Below are 23728 nucleotides of genomic sequence, written 5' to 3'. Positions count from 1 at the left end.
CACACAGGAATGAGATGTGGAGTGTTGCTATGAAGGAGGTGGATTTACATGAAGGACAGCGCAGCAGAAACAACTGGAGTGGAGGAGGGGGAGTCACACGCATTGGGACAAGGTGAGAAACACACACACACACACACACACACACACACACACACACACACACACACACACACACACACACTAAACTGCAGGTCCTCTATGAAGAGTCTGGTAGGAGAGTGCATCTGTTCATTTACTGCATTTTGTGTTAATTTGGTTTGGAGGATGTGCACTTGTGTGTGTGTGTGTATGTGTGACCAGCACATCATATTTCTGTCTAGATTTGGATTTAAGTTTCTGTATCAGCAGAACAGCAGCTGTTGAGCTGCCGACAGTTTAGAACTACTGCGGCAAGTGCAGCACACACACACACACACACACACACACACACACACACACTCTTACAAGTGGACTATATGTAAACCGATATATGTTCAACTACTTGACCTCAGCTCAAGCAGAATAACAATCACAACAATAAATCAAAAGGAGGGCCATTAATATTAGAATCAATGAAAGACAACACTGTAAGAGAGTGAAGGAGAGGCAGAGGATAATAAAGATGTATCAAAGGAAAACGAGGGTAGACACTGTGAGTTGCTGCTATGTGCTCTGCAGTTAGAGAAGATTTAGTGGTGAGAAGAAAACAAGGTCTGTCTAAGGACAGATAGTGTGCGCTTGATGATGGCTTCTTAATTGTGTCTGCAAAGTGTGTTTATTCTGTATAGGGGAAAACAAACAAGTTGTGTTGACCCTTTCACTGTAGATAAGCGTGGATTATTAAGTAGCTTTCTTGTCTAGACTTAATTATGGAAGACATGTACAAGAGTATACATGTACATTGATACTGATTCATCTATAAGGCTTCTTTTGAATCTAGTCATTATGAAACCGGATCAGACGACTGTTGAGTTGTAACGACTCAAACACGATGCCTTTTGTTGACAGATAGCAACAGGGAGCAACTACAAAGCACTTTGAATGTGGCTTCTCGTTATAAAGCCTTTTTCAGAAAAAAGCACATCCAGATGTCTAAATGCTTTCTAGTTAGCCCACCAATCACATTCAAGAAGACAGCGGGATACATGTTTCCCAACTCATTGCTTTTGATAAAATGGAATGCTAAACAAAGGAATCATAAATCAGGGCACCAGGTAGCTGGAACAAAACAGTTTTTTTTAAGAAAACAAGGGATGAAATTGTTTTTCATACCTAAATACCTGTATTATATATATAACTGATTGTAGTCAATTACCTTGGTTAAAAACCATATCACCTTATCACTGACTTTAAAGCAATGATATTTCACATATTCTATGATTCAGTCTATGGTTGTGCACTTCTACGAGGTGGACAATTCTGTAATTTCTTAACATTTACCACTTTCCTCTACATTTTACAGTGTTAATGTATGGGCCTGGCTTCAGAGAGAGAGAGAGAGAGAGAGAGAGAGAGAGAGAGAGAGAGAGAAAGAGAGAGAGAGAGAGAGAGAGAGAGAGAGATTTCAAAGAAACAGATTAAAATCTGAAAGGAACTGAACGGAAAAAAAGTAATTAATTGCCCAGGACAGACTTGAGAGCTGAGAGCATGTCAAATATTTAATTAATATACATGTATGTGTTTCTATGTACTGCTCTGTGACCGTATACTATCTAACTATACTAAGGTCGGACCTTAAATTTGTAATTAAAAATAAAAAAAAACACCTACATCAGAGGCGGCACAATTCAGATCCATGAAATGTGCTTTTTATACTTTGGTGGGATTAACTATAGTATTCAGTAGCTTTCTACCTTATCCAAATGACACAAACATGTACTTATTGACATGTGCTTTCATTGACTTTGCTAAAAGCAATCCAAATGCTGCAGTTGACTGCCACATATAAACAGAATGGCAAAGTACCAGGAGGCTCAGTGGGTGGCGGACACAGAGTGGAAAGCAGGTTTGTTCAGCAGGAAGCTAATTGAAAATGCCTGCTGTTAAAAGAAAGAATCAATGACGTTCAAACACTACCCACATGCTCTTATAAGTATACCTTTCTGACCAAATAGTCATCTAAGTCTCTGAGCCCTTTTATATGCCTGTACCTTACGTGACACAGACACAAGACACAGGGACACACAGTAGGTAGGTTAAGTCGTAAATGGTCAGGCCTTGTCATCTGTCAGGCTCATGTGAAATATGTACGTAAAGGCCCTTACCCAAAGCATACCATTTAAAACATTGTCATTACATACCTATCTCATCCATTTAAATATCTCTTACAGGCTTAAGATCAGCTCTGATATTGATATGATACAATTTGTTTTATCATTAACAATGACAGTTGCACCCTGGATAGTGTCACTCTTGGTGTTTTACAGACATGGCATATTTTGATAATGTTTAGATTTTGGCATACACCTCAGATCACCTGTTATTTTACTGGAACTGGTATGTTTAACTTTTTATTTTAAATCATATATAGCTATGAGTTAGCCTGGTCCAACCAGACCATCGTACTTCATTTCATTTGTACAGAAGGTCTGGAAGTGCTGTAATTGGCAAACGTTCACTCACTTGGAGGCGGGTGTCTGTCGAAGTTTAAAACTATTGGATCTGCCCAGTGCCACTCTGGATTAGCCAACCAATCGCATCACGTTTGGTCGTCACGTGTGTCATGAGCCGGCTTTTGATGGTGCGTTCCAGTTGGACAGGGAACTCGGAAATTTCTGACTTCACTACATATTGTAGTCTATGAATCTACCGGTACCTGGCAACAGTAACTTGTTAGAGCCTAACGTTTAGTTATTTGGACGAGAAAGGTTTTAGGCGTCCATACTTTCGCGAGCAGATGCACTGGAACACAGACAGGTCGGAACTCGGAACTACCAAGTCGGAAATCTCCTTCTTCCGAGTATAAAGGAACGCAGCATTCAACTGAAACTGGAGCGCGACTTCGACGTCATCGTTCTGTTCGCTGATTGGACGACTGTAGATTCTCCGGCGAAAGCTGGGAAATGCACTGTACACCCAGACTGACTACTGAAGGGAAAATGAAATTTGGCCGGAAGTAGGCGGGCGGGCGGAGCCAGGCTAGCTATGAATGACAATCAAGCATTAATAGCTACATGTAAGACATATGTTTAATGCATCATCAGACCAGCAAGTGGTGGTTTTCACTCAACTCATATCTGTGGTGCAGTTAAACTGTGTTTAGAACAGGCCACACATTGTAGGCATAGTGTTTCAGCAATATACATACTGTGCATAGTGCGAGTTAAGCAGTCAATTGTGTCGCAAGTAATATGTGTGACTCATTAGTCATTAGGAGGTCTGACCTAGCTTTTATTTACTGACACATTACCAAACACTGTGGAGTGCAGGGTGGCATGTGTGTCCATGTGTGTGCGTGTGTGTGTGTGTGTGTGTGTGTGAGTGAGTGGAAGAGAGAGAGCGAGACAATGTCACAATGATTAACAATGCAATTTGGTACACATCTCAAGACCCCACTGAAGTAGAACAAATAATCAGATTAGCATTGATGGAAAAATAATCTACATATAGCTAAAAGAAGTATTTCAGAATATTTTTTTGCTGCAGGCTTGTCTTTAATTCTACACGTGCTTCGTCTTCTTAAGAGCTGTACGTGCAGGAAATACAGGCTCGCTTGCCCATTCAATCCGTCATAAGTGACTCACTCTCCTCTCTTCAACCAGTGGCCGCGTCTCTGCATTCTAGGTGATTACTAGGTGGCAGTTCATCAGCCAGCCACCACCATGCCATAGTCAGACGTACTTAGAGGTTGGCAACAGTGACATGCTATTTACCGTGGCCCTAGCTCTGATTCTGATTTGTCAGTGTTGAGAAAGTCATAAAACCCTTCATATGGCCCTTGTTCTCCCCACAACCGGCTTGTTAAATTGTGCTCGGTAATGAATGAAATTGGTATGTTGTGTTAAGCCAGTAAAATCTGGAGAGCGTAATGTTTACCAAGCTTGGCCTGGATCTTCATCAGCCCCCCGGGGAGGCAGCTGGGCGCCAGCATCAGCCCAGCTGAAGCGGTGACATTTAGCGTTCGCAACAAGCTGAGCTGAGCAAAGCCAAACCAATATATCCTACCTCCAAGCTGTGGTCCAGAGGCTGGCTGACCTTCTCCACACATTTTTTTTAAATAAATTACTATCCATTGTTTTCCATTCATTTTTAAGCCCTCTTCATATCACTCCACATAGGTTTCACAGAGCACAATTCACTTGAAGTGCGCACACACACCTGAGAACTATACTCGGTACACATGCTGTCTTCTGCTGTTGGCTATACGTTGTGTGTGTGTGTGTGTGTTTGTGTGAGGACTTATATTAGTCCCAGCCATGTTTCTTCCAAACTAAATATGTTAAGATAAGGACCTCCTGTCTGTCAGGATAGTTTTGAAAAACACAAGACAAAATGGTGCTAATTTTGCATGTGAGCAATAGCTTTCTACGTATGTATAATGCTTTACTGTACATCTGAACATTTTAGTCTCCCATGCCTGAAATGTATTATGATGGATTTTATTGAGTATATAGGTTATGTATATGGTGTCCAGACTTGACAATAGCATTACTTTGGTGCGACCGAGAAGCTACAGGTTGATGTTGTGGGGGGAAAGTATAAAGTTGCATTGACAAGCAGCACACTTGAGTTTTTTGCTTGAAGCTGGCTTCACTCCATTTATTTTCTAAAATGAAAGTCAACTATTTATTTTTGTTCATGAGAAACCAGCTGAGGCCGATCCTTTGGGTCCTACCACCTGTTCAAAAGCCAATCGAGCATCAGCACATGGCATATGTTCCTCCTCTTGCTGAAGAACTATTATATAATATACAGTATGTGCTGAAGCCAACAACTGCTGCTAACGTTGACTAAATCTTGAGCATGTGTTTAAGGCTACTTCTTGGACAACCTTCTTTTCCTTTATCTGGCAATCTGCCATTATTTTAATAAAAGGTTGAATCAGCTGGAAACCAACTGTTCTAATAATCACTTTTTGTCAAAATCCAAGAATAATATATCCTCACGATCCACTACCTGTACTTACTGTGTGTGTGTGTGTGCGCTGGCAAGAAATTCCAGAGTTATTAGGGTTTAATACACAGCCTATGCTCTGTATATTGATATGTAAATAAAGGGGGCCCATCGTAACTAGCTAGTTAACAGAGCCTAGGCTGTGTATCTCCATCTTTTTCTCAGGGCACCCAGGTAGCGGATCATGAGGCGGGAAAGTGATTTTTTCCATTAGCATTCTCCAGAATCACTGACTGCACCTTAACACCTAACAAACCTCACTCACAACTTCCTACCTTTTAATCCGCTTCATTAATTCACAAGTTCAAACGTTTAAACTCCCTGCAGCAATAAGTACATTTCCTCAACTCGAAAGCATCATTCCATGTGTAATCAGACTGACCTTTTCTGCAGAAATTGGCTGTCCTGAACATTAGCATAAGAAAACAAAGTAGGTGTCATGAAGGTGTCACTACTCTACAGCCGATCTTACTGCATCTAATAAGAGAAAAAGGGGATATTTTGAATAAGAGTATAGTGAAAAAGCAGACCATAAAGGAGGTTAAACTGAATGTATAACAGGTATCTATCTGCAGCAGACATGCAGTGGAACAGGGGGAAGTAATATTGTGGGTAAAGGAGAAGAAACAAAAAAAAATTCCCTCTTCCAGTGGTAGACAATGCAAGCCTGTTGGAGCAATTCTTAGGTCCTGGAGGCCAACAGGAAAACAATGAGGTTGTACGTGTTGCCTTTTAGTGGCTAACAGCAGGGTGGGGTTAAAAAACTGAATTAAGTGTACAGCAATTTCTTTTTTTTTTCCGGCTCAAAGATTTATGGAATAATGACATTTATTGCCAATTCTCACAAGCTTCAGCTGGCATGACCTTCTGGTTAAAAACATCTGACCTTTGCTGAGGAGTGAAGCTCTTGTGGTGCAGAGAATCCACAGGTGATTGGAGGCTTATTGGAGGTTGGCTTGCAATGGCACAGGATAACACTATGGGGGTTAGTGTAATAAAAGATGTGTAGTAGATACGGTAAGTTAACCTCTGCTCCTAGGTTTGAAAAACGTCAGAGAAAGAGGGTGTAGCAGCAGCATTTCTGCCAATAGCACACACAAACAGGCATCACATACACAATAACTGACAGGTCGGTCTAAAGAGGTTTCATGGGTTTTTTTTTCTCCAAAAGACTGCTCTGTTTTTTGATTGTTGTTAACAGGGATGAAAGCTCTGCCAACAGCAGCGTGAACATAATCCTCTGGATCAATGGCATGATTCAGAGAAGCATCACCAAGCAGATATTCTGACAGCAAAGGTCAAAGCTATCCTCAACAATCCACATTGAAATGAGGAGAGATAGGAATGGACAGGGGAGCAGAGAACACAATGGATGGTTGTATGTCCCATTTTGCCTACCATATGTAAATTAATTTTTCACAAATCACATGCCAATCAAACATACACACAAAAATCCTGAATAGTAATTGATATGTTTGAGCTTTTGTTTTAGAGTTCTGCACTCTTTATAGCAAAATAGGTAAAACCTTGTCAGGGGCAATCGACAAAGTTACTGTATGCTGTGAATCTAAACCTAGCCCCAAGTTAGCAAGCGGGACTTAGTAGCTAAAAGCACAAGGCATTTTCCCCATACAGTATGCTATAAATGCAAGTTAACACGGCGTTTGATATAGTTCATCCTGCCAAGATCTATACAGAATATTGACTGTCTTGTAATTCTGGCTGATCCATCAGAGCGTCTGGAGCTCAGTATTGTATAGACTTCTTTAGCTGTGACAACCCAGCTAAGACTTTGCTTTTATCTTGGTGATCAAAGTATTTTCCATTACGTGACCAAACCTATTGTTCAAAGCCCTTTTTGCTTTTAAAAATACTGACCTGACTTTGTAGAACTTTAAGTGATACATTGCTTTTCCGCAAGGGGCAACATTTTTACTGGTCTCCCTTATATGAGAGCTCGGGACTATCTACAAAATACAGTGAATGGAGCTGGACATCTAAACATCCCCGGGTTATAATTTGTTCCAGCATGGGTTAATATATCACCGATGCAGTGCTGGGTTAACATGGCTCTGCACCTACTTATGGGTAGAAAACCACATAACAAAAGGGTTGTTTTGATCCATTAACCCAACAGTAATATAAAGCTAACATCCACACCAGGTCAAAACCCCCAATTGGTACTGGGTCAAGTAAAGCAATATTGTGTCACACTGAATTTATGAAACAGTGTGTAGGGACTCAGTAGGCAGAGGTATATACTGTTCCAATCAACAAGTCCTCCAAATTGAACAGCAAAATACACTCACTGGCCACTTTATTAGGTTTATCTTGCTGGAAAAAAATATAGAATCGGCCGCCTGGAATAGAACAATATATTGAGAGTGTGTGACTCCCAGGCTTAATTGGTTTGTACCCAGCTTAACTACAAGTGTGAAATTAAAGTTTATAGGCATGTGTTGATCAATCAGAATCTCAAAACGGGAAACATATTTCTGGCACCTGCAGAGAGGAATTTCACATCGACAGTTGGTGAAGGTACAATTAAAAAGAAAGCAATGATCCAATAAAAGAACATAAAAGAGTACAACAAGCTGGTGTTAACAATATCAATAATGCTTCAATAAAGGTAAGACACCTGAAGGTAAAGGGGCATACAATTATTTCTGGGAAAAAGGATTACAATTTGATTTTAACCTTCACATTTTATTTAATGTTGCATTTTGCAAAACAAGCTCGACTTGCTCTTGCACAATCCCACTGATAGGCAAGGCAAGTTCATTTATATAGCACAATTCAGACACAAGGCCATTCAAAGTGCTTTGCAGGGGCAAGATTAAAATACATAAAACACATTAGAAGACATTTAAAAGCGAATGAAAAGAAGTAGAACATTTAAATAAAATAAAAAGTACAGGTTAAAATGGAAACAGAAAAGTCTTCAGACTCGATTTAAAAGAACTGGGGGTTGCAGCAGACCTCAAGTTTTCTGGGAGTTTGTTCCAAATATTTGGTGCATAAAAACTAAAAGCTGCTTCTCCTTGTTTAGTCCTAACTCTTGGGACTGTAAGTAGACCTGTCCCAGACGACCTAAGGGCTCTGGACGGTTCATAACGTATCAGCAGATAAGTAATGTATTTAGACCCTAAACCATTTAGTGCTTTATAAACCAACATCAATATTTTGAAATCAATTCTTTGAGTGACAGGAAGCCAGTGTAAAGACCTCAGAACTGGGGTAATGTGATCCACTTTTTTGGTCCTAGTGAGGACTCGAGCAGCAGCGTTCTGAATTAGCTGAAGCTGTCTGATAGATTTTTTTGGAAGGCCTGCAAGGACACTGTTACAGTAGTCAAGTCTACTAAAGATAAATGCATGGACAAGTTTTTCAAAATCTTGCTGAGACATAAGCCCTTTAATTCTTGATATGTTTTTAAGGTGGTAGTATGCTGATTTATTACTTGATTTAATATGTTTCTTGAAATTCAAGTCTGAGTCTATGACAACACCAAGAATTCTGGCTTGGTGTGTGGTTTCTAACATAACCGATGTAAGCTGTGAGCTGACTTTTAATTGTTCATCTTTGGCACCAAAGACAATTACTTCAGTTCTGTCGTTGTTTAATTGAACGAAATTTTGGCACATCCAATCATTGATTTGTTCAATGCACTTACTCAGTGCTTGTATAGGACTGTAGTCTCCTGGTGATATGGTTAAGTACATTTGTGTGTCGTCTGCATAATTATGGTAGCATAATTTGTTCTTATTCATAATCTGAGCTAGTGGGAGCATGTAGATGTTAAACAGAAGAGGCCCAAGAATGGAACCGCATTCAATATGTGTCCGCTCAGATATGAAATTGCCTATAGACACATAGTAGTCTCTGTCCTTTAAGTAGGATTCAAACCAGTTTAGTACAGTTCCAGAAAGTCCAACCCAGTTTGCTAGTCGATCTAGTAATATGTTGTGGTCAACTGTGTCAAAAGCGGCACTGAGATCCAGTAAAACTAAGACAGAACTTTTGCCACTCTCTGTGTTTAAGTGGATGTCATTGAGGACCTTAACCAGAGCAGTCTCAGTGCTGTGGTGTTGTCAAAATCCTGACTGGAAAACATCAAAGCAGTTGTTCATTGCTAAATAGTTATTTAGCTGTTGATAAACAGCTTTTTCAATGATTTTGCTTAAAAATGGTAGGTTAGATATGGGCCTATGATTATTCATGAGTGATGTATCTAGATTGTTCTGGTGGCTTGATGACTGCTGTTTTCAGGGCCTGTGGGAATACACCTGTCCGAAGGGACATGTTGACAATTTGTAGAACATCTGAGGCCATACAGCTAAAAACAGTTTTAACGAAGCCTGTGGGCAGAATGTCAAGGCAACAGGAGGAGGAGTTCAGGTGTTGTATAATGCCCTCCAGGTTTTTGTGGTTTATCAGATAAAATTGTGTCATTGCATTTGGATTGATTTTAAGTGGGCATAGCGATAACACATATGTTGAACTTTGTATTGATGCAGTGACAGGTTGTCTAATTTTGTGAATTTTGTCAGTAAAGAAGGAGGCAAATTAATTGCAGGCCCTCGTGGAGAGATGCTACTGACACAGGAGGGTTTGTTAATCTGTCGACAGTAGCAAACAGGGCATGTGCATTGTTGTTGTTTTTGGTGATGATGTCAGAAAAGAAAGACTGCCTTGCATTTCTCAGTTCTGAGTTAAACGTGCACAGTTTCTCTTTGAAGATGTCATAATGAACCTGGAGATTTGTTTTTCGCCACCTGCGTTCTGCTTTACGGCACTCTCTTTTTTCTATTCTGACCTGCGGGGTATTTTTCCAAGGAGATCCTTTCTTACCAGAGACAACCTTCATCTTAGTGGGCGCAATAGCATCTATAACACTTGTAATTTTGCCGTTAAAGTTGTCTAAAAGCTCATTAACTGAGTTACAGGGGAGGGTTCCACGTTCACTTCTATTCGATTCACTTTTGTTTCCAGTGCTGTAATCCTCTGTAGGAGTATTTGATAGTCCTCGTTTGATAAGGGAGGCATCTTGCTGCTAATTAGCTTTAGCTTAGCGCCTCACTTCCAGTCACCAAAGGCTTGTCCTGCTGGTAGGCCTCTTCACGTTCTGTTGAGGAGGTCGTAAAAGTTTCTAAAAATGCCTGTAGTATCTATTAATGTATGTTATTTGTATGTATCCAGGAGCTACTGCTACATTTATATTGACAAAAAAGAAGAATATAAGCAAAAAGTGCAAGAGGAGGAGAGAGCAAGCAGAAAAGCATCTGCACAGTAGGAAAGCCGGAAGCTTCAACCACTGAGATATTTCATGACAGTATTTATTTGTCTAGGACTTCAGGGGAAAGTAGGTCAATTCTGGGATCTACTGGGATTGATGTAGCAAGAGCTGCTTCTTTCTGACATGCTTCGGAATGATTTTTAAAGACTTGTAGCTGAAATATTTAACAGTCAGAAAGTCACAGACAGGCCTGCTGGGCAATTGCCTGTGTAAAACCCACCTATTCAATCTATATTTCATGGTCATGATAAATGGATGAATGACTGTTTTTCTCAGGGCTGCCAAGTTTCACCAAAAGTTTGGAGTGAGATTTTTTGGCCGAGGGACCCAAAACCGTGTCCTCTTTCCCACCCAATAATTTTTGCTAGTGTCCTGCAAGTTTACATATTGTTCATAATAAATCAGAAATAAAAGACAATTGGAAAATGTGATAAAACATCAAAAATCTTATTAAAATAAACAAATTCATGAATTGCGTAGGACAGGTTTTAATTAAACATTGGGTGTGGACATATTGTAAGTGGGGGTCTGGGGTTTCCCCCCAGAACATTTTGAGCATTAAACACTTAATTTCCTGCATTCTGGTGAATTTTTATGAAGCAATGTGTGCCTTTTCTGCATTCATTTTTATGTAAAGTAAAAGAGAACATTCACGGTTTCGCTGACACAAATTTAATTGAATAGCCTACAATGCATGTGTAGTGCTTTCAAATATCTCCTGTAGCCTATTGTTAAAACATTTGGTTAAACTGTAATAAAGGTAATTATTCTATATGTATTCAACATTGTATGGGTTATCCAATTATCCAATTTCAATTCACCATTATTATATTAAATCTATGACACTTGATGTCTTCTCAGAACATATTTTTCCCACAGTAACCTCTAAGCTTAGTTACTCAATACATTCATTCAATTAATGTTGACAACATTTTAGAACAAAAATGTGTTGGTGTGTCAACCAGCCCAAATACATGCAAAACAAGCTTGAATATATCAAGTGAAGTGACTGATTTGAATTAAGGTGTTCTTACCTCTTTGTTCATTTAATACCGGCGTCCTTGTTGTCATTAATTTTCCATATAATTTGAACAAAGGGCGGGACTGGGAGGCGGCGGGCTTTTATTAGTTTTGTAGTGTAACGCAGGGGGGCGTGGCCGTGGTGGTTTGCCAAGTGGCTGCTGCGGCTACGGGCTGCACACGGCCATGGACCTATAAAGAAACCGCGCGTGCAGAAAGCATGGCAGAAAGAGGATGTCACGGAACTCAGTCCGTTTAGCTTTTCAAAATAAGACTTTCAAAGTAAAAGTACCAAAAAATATATATATATATTACGGGGATTAATTTCTCTGCGTGAGAAATTGAAGGTGTGGCGTGTGAGCGTGTGAACTGGTTGATATGCGTGTGTCTCACGGCCAAAGCGTGAGACTTGGCTGCTCTGGTTTTTCTTTATATATAATCTCACTGAAGGGAGGGTGAAATGCAATTAAGTAAGTAGGAAAGAAATGAGGAACACAGGAACAGGAATGAGGAAACAACAACTATAGCTCATTAGAGCACTGGGTTTTCCTTGGATCATAATGAATTTAACCAAGTAAACCTGACATTTTAAGGAAAATATGAATCATAGTCACACAAAAATAATCCCTCTCAATTATCTTTTCAGCCCAGAGCACAGAGCAGAAGCCTCTCCACTTCCTTGACTGGGGTTAGCTTTGGTTAGCTCAGTGGCTAACACACTGATATGTACTGTAGGCCAATGTATAATTGGAAACTGGTGTCCTCTCGCCCTCCTCCGAACGTCGGTGTCTGTTCGCACCTCTGACACGCGGAGGAGGGAGATCTCAACCAGCGTCTAGTCATTCGTCTGCTTCGTGCAGAGCTGTGGCAGCGACTGAGCGCCCTCACAATGTAATTGGTTGATAGTTCAACACTCCAGATGTTATTGGTTGAAGGTTCAACACTCTCCACGTGCACTGCTTAATTGATTGACGCCTAGAAACGTCCCAACATAACAAAATAAACCAAAACAAAGCAAATACAGACAGTATGGGGGGGAGAAGTGATCATTGCGTCGGATTACTTTTGTGTGACTATGATTTCATTTTTAACAGTGACATGCATAGGCAACCTTTAACAATAACTGAAGGCAAGCTTATTACTTTCCTGCCACCCTGCCCGAGCATAGGCAAATAATAATATCCTCACACCGCAAACAGCTACAAACAAGCTCAATGTGTTTTAAGTGGATGGGGCTAATGTGGTAGTTGTTCAATTTTGACGCGTGGCCTGAGTTGTGAGAAGGACCAGCATCAACCTACGTCCTACACATCCATTCAAGCCAGAACTAGAATCCAACAAGGGCATGTACTTTTGAGCGCATGAAAACCTACCACTACCTTTGTGCAAGAGCACATGTTAGGCATGCTCCATGACCACACTGGGAAAACAAGAAGCAATGAGGCCTGATCTGTGTTTCTTATATGCAGGAGGGGCAAGGACTTAGTTTTGGTGTGCCCCTCTATGGACACCAAGTCGGCCACCCAAAGGAGGAGGACAGGCACCTGGCTGGTCCTTAAGAGACCATACAGTATGTGATGTTTGGTCCTGAGTACAACCTCAAGCACTCATCTTAAAAGACTTAAACATTTTAAAACATTATTACAGGAAGGTTACAGTTGCAGTGTTGCATGACTGTATTGTGACATGTAAGCTGCATGGCTGAGGCACTGTAACAGAGGTCCTCACTGTCTCCTTAACAGGAAGTGTTGTTTATCAGGAGCAGAGTGTGGGTAGAATATATCTGTTTGTGCTTATTGTATCAGTCTGTCAGAACTTCCGGGTGTTCGGGTAAAAGAGGGCCCCTTGGTTGGGACCTCTTTTAATGGTTCCGGGAGAGTACCAGCCGATGGATTGAGTTAGAGGGTGCTTACTTTGTAATTGAATAATGTGTATAATTATTTATCATTCGGGTGTGGGGTGTTTTGTGATATGTTGCCGGGTTGTAGTTATGCGAGTTACATTATATATCTATTTTGAAAACGGTATTGGTGTTTGTAAACACCCCAATGGAGGTAAATGGATCCTGCCAAATAACAGTGTTGGCCATTTAATGCAGTCGAAAGTGAGAGTCAGGGATAGTTCATGGATAGTGTGCTGGTGACTGTGTTTTGTTATATTAGGCGGAAAAAAATAGAATATTAGTCAATGAAAAATATTTAAATCTAGAAATATATTTCTCTACCATTCATATTTCATATTTTGCTGCAGGCTATTTCCAGAGAAGAGACGAGTGGAGTTTCCTACCCTCATTTAATGTTAAAGACTAGACATATAAGAAGGTAATTTACATATAAAGCAGGGTTTTCACACAAATAGTACAACTGTATGAGAGGATCGGATTTGAATCGGAACCGGAAAAAAATGCATTGTTGCATCTCTAAGAACAACAAGGCACTGCCTAGTTGCTACTGCACCAAGATTCCACCATAGGTTATTAATACATTGTTTTCAGATTTTACAGATCTTGAAATCTTAAAAGACTGGTTATGTAGCAACAGATAAAATCAATATCTGCCACAGTAACAGTCTGATGCAAAGTAGTGGAGGAGGGGTCTCCTCGCCTCGTGTCTAAAATGCTTGGTCTCTATGGATAGACGCTAACAGCTATTTGACCTTAATAATGATGATTGACAGTTTCTTGCTGTTCATTGGAGTTTTCTCATCTCAGCCTTTAAGGGCTTCAATAGATGTCAGCCATTCTGTACAATCGCACAGAAGATGCAGGCATCAGCAAATACTCAAAAAGGGCGAGTGTTAATAACACACACTAACCTTTACCCCAAATCATGACCCAAATTTGTCTTCATGGGTAGTGAGGTAGGTGAGGGCAACTGTGTTTAAAGCATGTAACTCAGGGCTTTTATGCACAATTTTGGGGATGGATAATGTAACATCTTATCAATGAGTATGTCTATATTTTCTATTCTCCAAAATGTCTCTAGTGTACATGCCATGAAGACCCTTTTACAATTTCCTCATATCTTTATATATGTATCAATGAAATTAGTTGGGATAGCTCCAAGGCATGAGTGACAACATATTTTACTTTACTGTTCAATGATGGTTTTTTAGTTACATTTTTATTTCCTGCATTTCACCTGCATGAATTTAGCCATCACATACAGATACATATGCTAACTGTAACACTTCTTTAGTCAGTGACAGTCATTTTGAACAAAATAAAAGTAAATGGCTTTGAACGAAGAAATCGCAATGCTCTAAAATTCTGTATCTGAACAGATACACATGGCTCTATATAATAAACAAATAAGTTAAGCAACAATGAAAAAACTTTAATTCAGCGCCTGGTCTACTTGTACTCTACACAACATTACTGAATCAACAACATTTTTTGAAGGAGCAGCCATCCCTACCACTTTGCCCCAAATATGATTAGCAATACTGGCTCTTGCTTTGCCACACAGGCTTCTGGGATGACACTGATGATCCAAATCCCACACCATAAATAATTCATCACCAGCCAGTACAAACAGTGAACAAGGCCTGACATGCTGGTATTTGAGACAGCAGATAAAACCAGTTATAAACACCAGCTTAAGTGGATTACCAACACTCAAAGTATTTATTTTCAATGGGTCTTTTTTTTTCTCCTTCCGCAGAACATGACTTGAAGATGAGCTGTCCTCAGGCTGAGTTGGAGGAGAAGGACTGTCATCCACCAGAAGAATTAGAGTGTAAAATCTGTTACCAACGCTACAATGCCCATAACCGCAAGCCTAAGATCCTGGACTGCCTGCACCGGGTCTGCGCTCGCTGCCTTCTTAAGATCCTGGATATTGCTGACGGGGCAGGCTTCATCTCCTGCCCTTTTTGTCGACACCAAACCGATATCCCGGAGTATGAGGTGTCAGAGCTCCCTGACGATGCTAACATCATGTCCCGCTTGGCAATGAAGGACAAATCCTGGAGCTCTGACCACAACAGGGAGGTGGTCCTGACGCCAAAAAGTTTCTCCTCCTCCAGCCCCTCTCACAATTCCAACTGCCTGGTAATCACTATAATGGAAGTGCAGAGGGACTCACAGGCCTCCCCAAGCCGAAATGCCAGCTCTGAGATGTATGCGGAGCAGAGCATGGACTCAATATCGATGGGCTCCAATGGTGCAGCTGACCAGGACGCCCTGTCCAAGCTCTGTAATCATGTCCCACGCATCCTGGTCTGGCTGTTGGGTCTCTTATATTTTGGCTCACTGCCTCTAGGGATCTACTTGCTTGTGATACAGAGGGTGACACTGGGTATAGTTTCTGTTAGCTTGGTCCCATCGAGCCTGACAGTTTGCCTGGTTTATGGATTCTGCCAGTGTCTGTGCCAGGGCATGTGTGACTGCTCCACCAGGGGCTGATGGGAAGTTCTAAGAGAACCGGTGGTCCTAGGCATATGCAGTAACAAAATATTTCACTCTTTTTTTCCCCGGATAGCTATTGGGGACAACAGGTGAAAATGATGCGGGCTTTACAAGCCTACCAGTCAGTCATCTTGAGGGTAATAATTGTCCACTATAAAGAACTAAGAAGACTGCCTTTAATGACGGTCAGTGCATTGTTAAGCCGATAGCTGCAATTCAGAAACTGGTTTGGACAACCGGAACAGAGAGCCCCCGCCAAACTCTATTGGAGTAGCACCTATACCTGCATTTCTGCGATTTATTTCTGTAACTTTTATTTGTTCTGTGTTGTGTGTACGACCTAGGACTGGAATAACATTTGAGAGCAGACTTTCTATTCTTTGAATTACATAACGACAGCACTGATAGAGTATGGGCCCTCAGTTATCAACATTGTACAAAAATTGTACATGCAGTCAGTTTTACATGATGATAAAGCGGGATTAACTCTTTATTACTTCCCCTTAAGTTTGTATGTTTTGGTATAGCTCTAGTCTAAACCATGCACACAAACAACACATTGTGATGAAAAATGAGCACTACAAATTAAATAACATAGACTAAATGGCAAGGGGATTTACTAGGTTTCCTCATGATCTTCTTAAAGGTGCGGTGTGTATTAAGGTTGTATTTATGCGTTAGCTTGTGGGGAATGCTCTAGATTGCAAGGCTCCATCTCTCTACCCTCCCGTTAGAAGAATATCCGGAAATTACGGTGGTGTTCAAGGACAAGAAGCTACACCCACCACTGCCTCAATTGTTTTCACAATATAAAGTGATGAGGTGAAGATGTATTTAATTGTTTATTCTATAGTAGTTCATCATCTTCCAATAAGTGCATTTCCAGCGTACACCCACTTTTTATAAAAACATGTAAAGTCGTTAAGTTTGTCTGTTCTGCGCTACTGTAGAAACATGGCGTTGCAAAACGCTCCCATTCATCAAATGCTTATTCTGAGGTGATAAAAAACACTTATTTTCAAGGAATTATACACTAATTAAGATATACTTGTGAATATTATTTTCCATTTCTACCAAGTATGTTCTGAAAAACGCCAATTCCCTTTACACACTGCACTTTTAAGTTAACAAATAATTGCATGAGCATGACTAAATAAAAGTTACACATAACAAAAAAGGGGGAAATCCATCTTGTGTGCGATTTTGGCAACCAGTTTAAAACAATGACAACTCTTAGACACTGATTGACAGTAAAAACATTACAAATATATGTTATAAAATGTGTTTTTCGCTGTTAAGGCTACAGGTAACTCAAAATGTAATATATGTTCATTTTGGTCCCTGTCTTGCCCTTAGCTGCTCTGAATATCATCGGATCAATATTTGCAATCATTGCACATTTCCTCCAAGACTAAATACAAATTAAAAATTGGACACACAACACTTACCTGTTGCCCATTGTACTGTCAAATCAGTGGCTTTGAGGCATACATGTGCTGAGGTAACCATCGCTAATTAAATGTGATCTCCTTCTTTCTCTGTTTCTGCCTCAAATAGACACACACTTTTAAGGTTGTTGTGTTGATTTGGTATACATGTGAGGAATACACCGGACTCATATCAGGCTTTTTGATAATCTTGCAATGTGTACAACAAACTTTCCATTAAGCTTGTTGTTGGGTTGAACATGGCTATGGCTTCTTTGTTGTAATAATTTATTTTTGGAAAAGTTTGAAGCAGTTTTGCACATTAGACAAAAAACAACTTACTTGTAATTCAAGCATTTTACATTTAATGCTTAAGAATCATATTAGAACCCTTTTTGCACAATGTTGATAACTAAACTGGGCACTGTACAGATAACTGTTAAACATATTGAATGATTAAGTTCAGGTATTGATATTTTTATCAAAACAGAAATGTAGCATTTTGGAAAAAATATTATTTTGTGCTGAATAATCTACATCATGTTCATATATTGTCTAGGTTCTATATATTATTTTCTTAGCTTTCTTTTGTCAACTTCTCTCTACCACTATATGTCTCTGTATCTCCTGTGTTTTCTTGTGTCTGTGTCTTTGATCGACTGACTGAAGCTTAGTAGTGCCACACTACTGATTACATAAGCTACTAGACAATGAAATAAATGGACAATTTTTTCTATGCTTTTCATGTGATCTTAATTATATGCCTCAGCTTCCTAATACAGCTCGGTTTGAGGATTGCAAATATCAATTATAATTTTTATTTTTTAAATTAAAGGTGAAGTAAGCGATTTATTTATGTTAATACAAGTGTTAAATAGCTCTTTATTCATACAGTGATCACTTAAATAGTGTGCACGTTTCATAAAGCCGATCTCTCAGTCACCCGCTCTGCATGTAATCGGCAAATAAACTTTTCGGGGATCCCGAAATTAATATCCAATCATAAGAGAGAACGCTACAAACCGACACCCGTCTCACTGCCGGTGCACGCCAGAGCGGGTGAATGCTTATGCCCCTACAATGATGGAGCAGGTAAAAATCCTCCCCAATGACTGTTTTGATGGTTTTTCTCATGTTTTATCAAACTTACTTATCTGAGATGGTGCTAGATAACTCACTGTTTGAAAACCGCAGTGCATTAATGTGGTGACGTGGGGACGAGGGAGGGGACTGCTAACTGCAGTCAGTGACAGGAAGTTAGCTAAACTGACCATTCCGCTTAAAGCAATGAACGGTTTATTAGGCTTGTTTCCGATTGCCGATCGGATCGATTATCAGCAATTGAAGGGATGGATAATGATTTTTCCCAAGACGATAGGATCGCCTATGAAGGCACCTTTAACTAACTTGAGACATGTTGATCGAGAAGTTAACAAGAAGTTTGAAGTGAATTAAAGCCTTTTAGTTTACAACCCTGTTTACCTACCGTCGCTCACACCCCACATCTCCCTCTTAAATCTTCTCACCAAACCTTTGCTTTGTGCTTCATATACATGTATGTAAACCTAGGCTATATTGATTAGAAATTTGATATTTAATATAGCCTATAATGTTAAACGAGACATGTTGGAATGTGCTGTGTTTAGAGCCCCTCTTGTGCTAAATGGCAACGACACGCACCATGCATCAACACTCAAACTTTACAAGGGATGTGTTTTAATAGAGCAGTATTCCCCCTAGATTAATTGTACAGCGGAAACTTGAAATTTGGGCCTGAAAGGCTGATTCATTTATTGATTACTTTTTGGGAGAAAAGAGAAGACGAGACGTGCATGCGGTGCAAATAGCGCTCCTTTTTTTTCTCAAGTGTGCATTCCCATAGACACTGCTTCTTAAAATACGAATTGAGACACATAAAAGACCAAGGGATAAAAGAGCAAAGTGAAAAACTCTAAACTAAAGGAATATATTAAAGCTTAAAAATTCAGCTGTTTGAAGTGCAGAGACGTAACTTCACCCCCCGATTGGATCGTCTATCAGCGACCCCTATTGAACATGATTGGACGATCTGAAAATAGAACCGATTGCCTACGGTTCATATAGTTCAAACCAGCTGGAGACAGACAATAAAAGGAGAAACGGGCAAAAGAAACAAAGAAATTTAAGATGACAGCCAACGCCAGCAGGTCAGAAAGTGGAAATAGATTTTATTTTCTGCCTGAGTTGGCAGAGCTTTGCAGAGTGACTGTCAGTGGAGCATTTGTCCTACTGGTGTACCGTCCAACATCTGAACCCTGCCTTTCATCTCTCTAGTGTGGCAGGTTACATATGGTATGCCTCTTTTCCACTGAGCAGTACAGTTTGGTCAATCAATCTTTCAGCCCTTCTTGATACTCAGGAATATCCACATCCTCACTGCCATGATTTATTTTACAAGAACTCCTTCCCTCTTCAAAAGTCAGTTGGAATTAGCACATTCAACAATGTGTAGTTCAGCGAAGTGCAGTTTGTTAAGGAAAAGTTGTGAGGATAGACAGTTCTTAGCTCTTGCTGAGACAATTATCAAACTGATCCAATCATACAAGTGGAAGTTGTGACGACCCTCTGGCTGTCATACATAGGGGTTGATATACTAAGAAATGACAACAGGTGCAAACAAGTTAGAAGAAGTAAATCGAAATGAGGGCTTTGCATGCCTTACTGGTTTCCGTGTTTGGACGGAGAGCAGAGTGACAGCAAGCGCAAAGATAAATGTAATGCCACGGAATTAGAGGTGGTATTGGAAGAGAAAAACACACGCACTGTTGAGCTAAAGCCCATTAATATTAATATTATCATAGCAATGCGATGTGTGAGAAAATAAATGCTGTGGGTAAAACAAGAAGGACTGATGAAATTAAGAGAATATGGCAGGACATTAGAAGAAGAACAAAATGACAAATATCTTATAAAAAAAAGCCTTGGCATATAAAACAGGTTGCACATTAGTACAGTCGCTCCTGTTGGAAACAGCAACCGTGTAAAGCCCCGTTTGGCTTCATTCTGTGCGTCCCGAGTCCAGACAGTGTTACAGTAAGCTCATTGTGCTGGAACAACCCAGATGTGAGAAAATGTTGTATGTATGCAGGTGTTGTGTGACTGGTTCTATTTAATGGCTACAAATAAGCCCTTAACTCATCCAAAAGCTCCAAAATGGTATTGCCGGATGGGCAATATGGCAGGATTATTTTTGTTTCTGTAAATCTAAGCATAACACAAGCAGAGAATAAACTAGAAAAAATCTTGTTTGCACACGTTTTTAAACGCGCAAAAGTTTAGTAGATCAACCCCATAGTGTATTTTTATTTGAACAGGGACAGTGTACAAAAGAAACATTAACCTCGTTTAAAACAAGGAGAGATGCATTGTACCAGGTTTTAGCAAACTGCTATTTTCAGCCTGTAGTATTTGTTTACTCACTCTATTTCTCCAATAATTCAATCTCAATATCTATAAGCACTTATGACGAGGGAAGGGGATGTCAAAACACCCTCTATAAATTAGAAGGAAGATATATTCATGTGATTGTATAATTATGCGTACACGTGTAATTATGTATAATTATGTGTGAATAATGTTTTGCGAATGTTCTTGTAAAATATTTCAAACCAAGATCAGAGGAGCATTTTGAATGGGGGGAAAGAATCATCTTACACTGATGTCAAGCAGCATGGGTCTTGCAAACAGAGTGGCTTCCATTAACTCATAAAAGATGAGAGTTTCTTTGAAGCCATCAAACATAGAGGGGATTTTGAGTAAATTGCAAACATGGGATTCACTGGGTGCCTGTTAAAACCTGAGGATATATGTGATTTAATCTTACAAATAGTGTCAGACAAAATCTTGATCAGATCGTATTACTATCCACCTACATAACTGACTCTTCTTTGCATGGATTTTTCTTATTTGGAAAAGTTGTGACTTATAAATAGATACTAATCTCTACAACCATTTGAGGTTGATGATTAACTATTTTGGAATGAGAAAGAATTCTACTTTTTCTTTCTAGTAAGGTGGATTTTGATATAGGAAAAATGTTTTGGCTTTAGCCTCTACAAGTGGCAATGTATATATGATGAATCCTATAACTTTGGGTTGCCGATTTTTGGATAAAAATACATCTTATATTATGAGAGAAAGTGAAAAATCATAGAGAAAGATCAATATGGAAATAAACTTAAAAATAAAGTTTTGATATAAAATTAAGGCAAATCATTCCCTAAAGATGCGTGACTGATTTATTGTTTTTCAGAGGGTCTATTCAGAAACTGTTTTAAACTGAACTGATGTTAAAAACAATCCCTATATCAATAACTGCTCCAAACTGCAATGACTTAAAGGAGAGATACAGTATAATTCCGCTTTAAAGATCTCCTATTATACTACTTTTCTGGTCTTAATGTCTTGTTAAAAACTGCTATAGAGCAACCTGACACGAATCACATCACAAAAAACCATGTAGATTTTTGGGAAACTCTTCCTCTCATCTCAGCGAGCACAGCAGTTTCTCTACACTTGGCATTGTGCTTCTCCGCCCCCTCCTGCAAACCCCACTCCGTTGTGATTGGTTACCTTCCTTCCGGAACAGTTTCAGCAGCGCGTGGGTAGATTTGAGAGCAGGAAGGTGGGGGCATGGCCGGAGCTTGCCTGAGCAGCACGTTACCATACATGGAAAAATCCGGAATCGTGACGACACGATGGCAGGAAATTTGAACCGATTTGAACACGTGATTTCTCGACCGGCTGCCCTAGTGTTTAGTGCTCTGCACAGCCACCCCAGACGGTCAGCAGGGAATACGTCTAAATGCATGTACGTCATTATTTGATAAGCTAGTATGGTTAAACATGACTATAAATCATTATAACAACGTTTATAGGTCATAAAAGTCAAAAAGTATCATAGGTCCTCTTTAAAGTGTTTATCTTCATTAAAGGGGACATATCAGGCTTTTTCTGACGAATGAATCTTGTTACCATGTTGCATAGTCATGTTAAACGATGCCAAAGAAGTAAATAATGAGGTGCGCACACTTGGAAGCAGTGACATCACAGTGATCCGGACTCCTCTACTGTATATGGTCATGCCGCTACAGCGCTGTCGCTTGTTAGCAGGACTTCACGCAGGACTGTTTTTTCAACATGGGCCAGTACGGATCTGGATTAGCGCTGTTTCTCTTTTTCAAACTTTATTCACAAAGAAATGGATACACAGTCTGTTCAAGGACTGCACGTTTCCGACGACACTTGATTATGTTGAAGTGAAAGAAGCCAAAGATGTAACAAACATTGTATCAGTGTCCTACCGCCGGGTTTTTTTTGTGTCAAACGGGGTTGTGAGTACAGTGTCAGCATATACACAGAGCTAAAGTTTTTTTTTCAAGCTGTTGTGCTCAGCCGCCATCCAGAAGTCTTCAAGAGGGTGACTGGTACAGGCACGTGTAGGGTCTTTCCCTGTTTTTATTATTTTGTTTACTGGAGCTGATTATTGACATGCAGCTATGTTGTGTTACGCTAGTGAGTACACATCCCAGTACCAGGTGACGTCATGCAGAAGCGAGGGACTGCTACTTGATTGACAGCAGACTTGCAGTTTGAGAGCCGAAATGTTTAGACAGACACCTGCAGACGAAGAGGATCAGAGCTTGACAAGCTAGCTCGCGTCAATGAACAGTTCTTTGGTTTTAAGCTTTTCACAACTTCACGGAAGGATCTTCATTCCCCATCACACTACTGAACTCCATATCATACGGAGCGGACTGGCGGCTAAGGAGAGCTGAGAACGGGGCTTATTGCATCATCAGATAACGGTGAGCATAGCTAGCTTTAGCATCTGTCGCATCAGCTCTGATTTTGCTCTTCTTTTGTTCTTTGCATTATATTGCAGTAGCGGCAACCCGAACTGCTAGCTCTGGGGTATGACAGTGACCAACACAACGTAATGCACTGTGCGGAAGGGGTAGGAAGAACCTAAGCAGGCCTTTCTGAGTGGAGGCTGAACATGAGCAAAAGAGAGAGGGCAATTTCCTAATATCTACAGAGTTGAATGTGCGGTCCATTGACTCTAGTTTCTTAATAGGAGTCCAAAACCAAAGACCTGAAAATGTGTATGTGGGAATGAGACAGTAAAACAGTGGAGATTATAAGTAAGAAGAGAATAATGTCCTTCTACATAAATGGCATTTGCATTCTGATCACCACCAAAAAAACACACATTCACACACGTCTTTCTCTGAGGGCTGTTGCTATAGAGACTCTTCATAAAATTGCCGGAACCACTGAGATGTTTTTCCCTGCTGTGGCTTGAGTGACAAGAACTGCTGACAGCTAGAACGAGCAGAACGCATTGGCCCTAAAACAAGGCACTGATACTGCCAGACAAATGTCTTGTTCACATTTGCCATATATATAAACAAACAAACAAACACATATACTGTAGAAAAGCTGTAC

At 40.0% G+C, this 23728-nt stretch overlaps 2 protein-coding genes across 2 annotated transcripts in view; one reads left to right on the top strand and one right to left on the bottom strand.

The window, feature by feature from the left end:
* cep89 (centrosomal protein 89) overlaps positions 1-23728 on the bottom strand; it is a gene marked incomplete at its 3' end in the record, with an annotated part of 61152 nt that overhangs the window by 13299 nt on the left and 24125 nt on the right. The gene's annotated exons all lie outside the window — the stretch shown is intronic.
* Positions 49-15812, top strand: LOC307254633 (E3 ubiquitin-protein ligase RNF182; the record flags this gene model as incomplete). The annotated part of the gene is made up of 2 exons (XM_080033089.1): positions 49-112; positions 15070-15812. 2 exons carry the CDS (start codon positions 49-51, stop codon positions 15810-15812), a joined length of 807 nt encoding a protein of 268 aa, XP_079889215.1.

This window comes from Ammodytes marinus, assembly GCF_949987685.1.
Source record: "Ammodytes marinus genome assembly, chromosome: 1".
NCBI lineage: Eukaryota > Metazoa > Chordata > Actinopteri > Uranoscopiformes > Ammodytidae > Ammodytes > Ammodytes marinus.
Note: the sequence above shows the minus strand (reverse complement) of the source record. Positions and strands in the feature narration are given on the sequence as shown.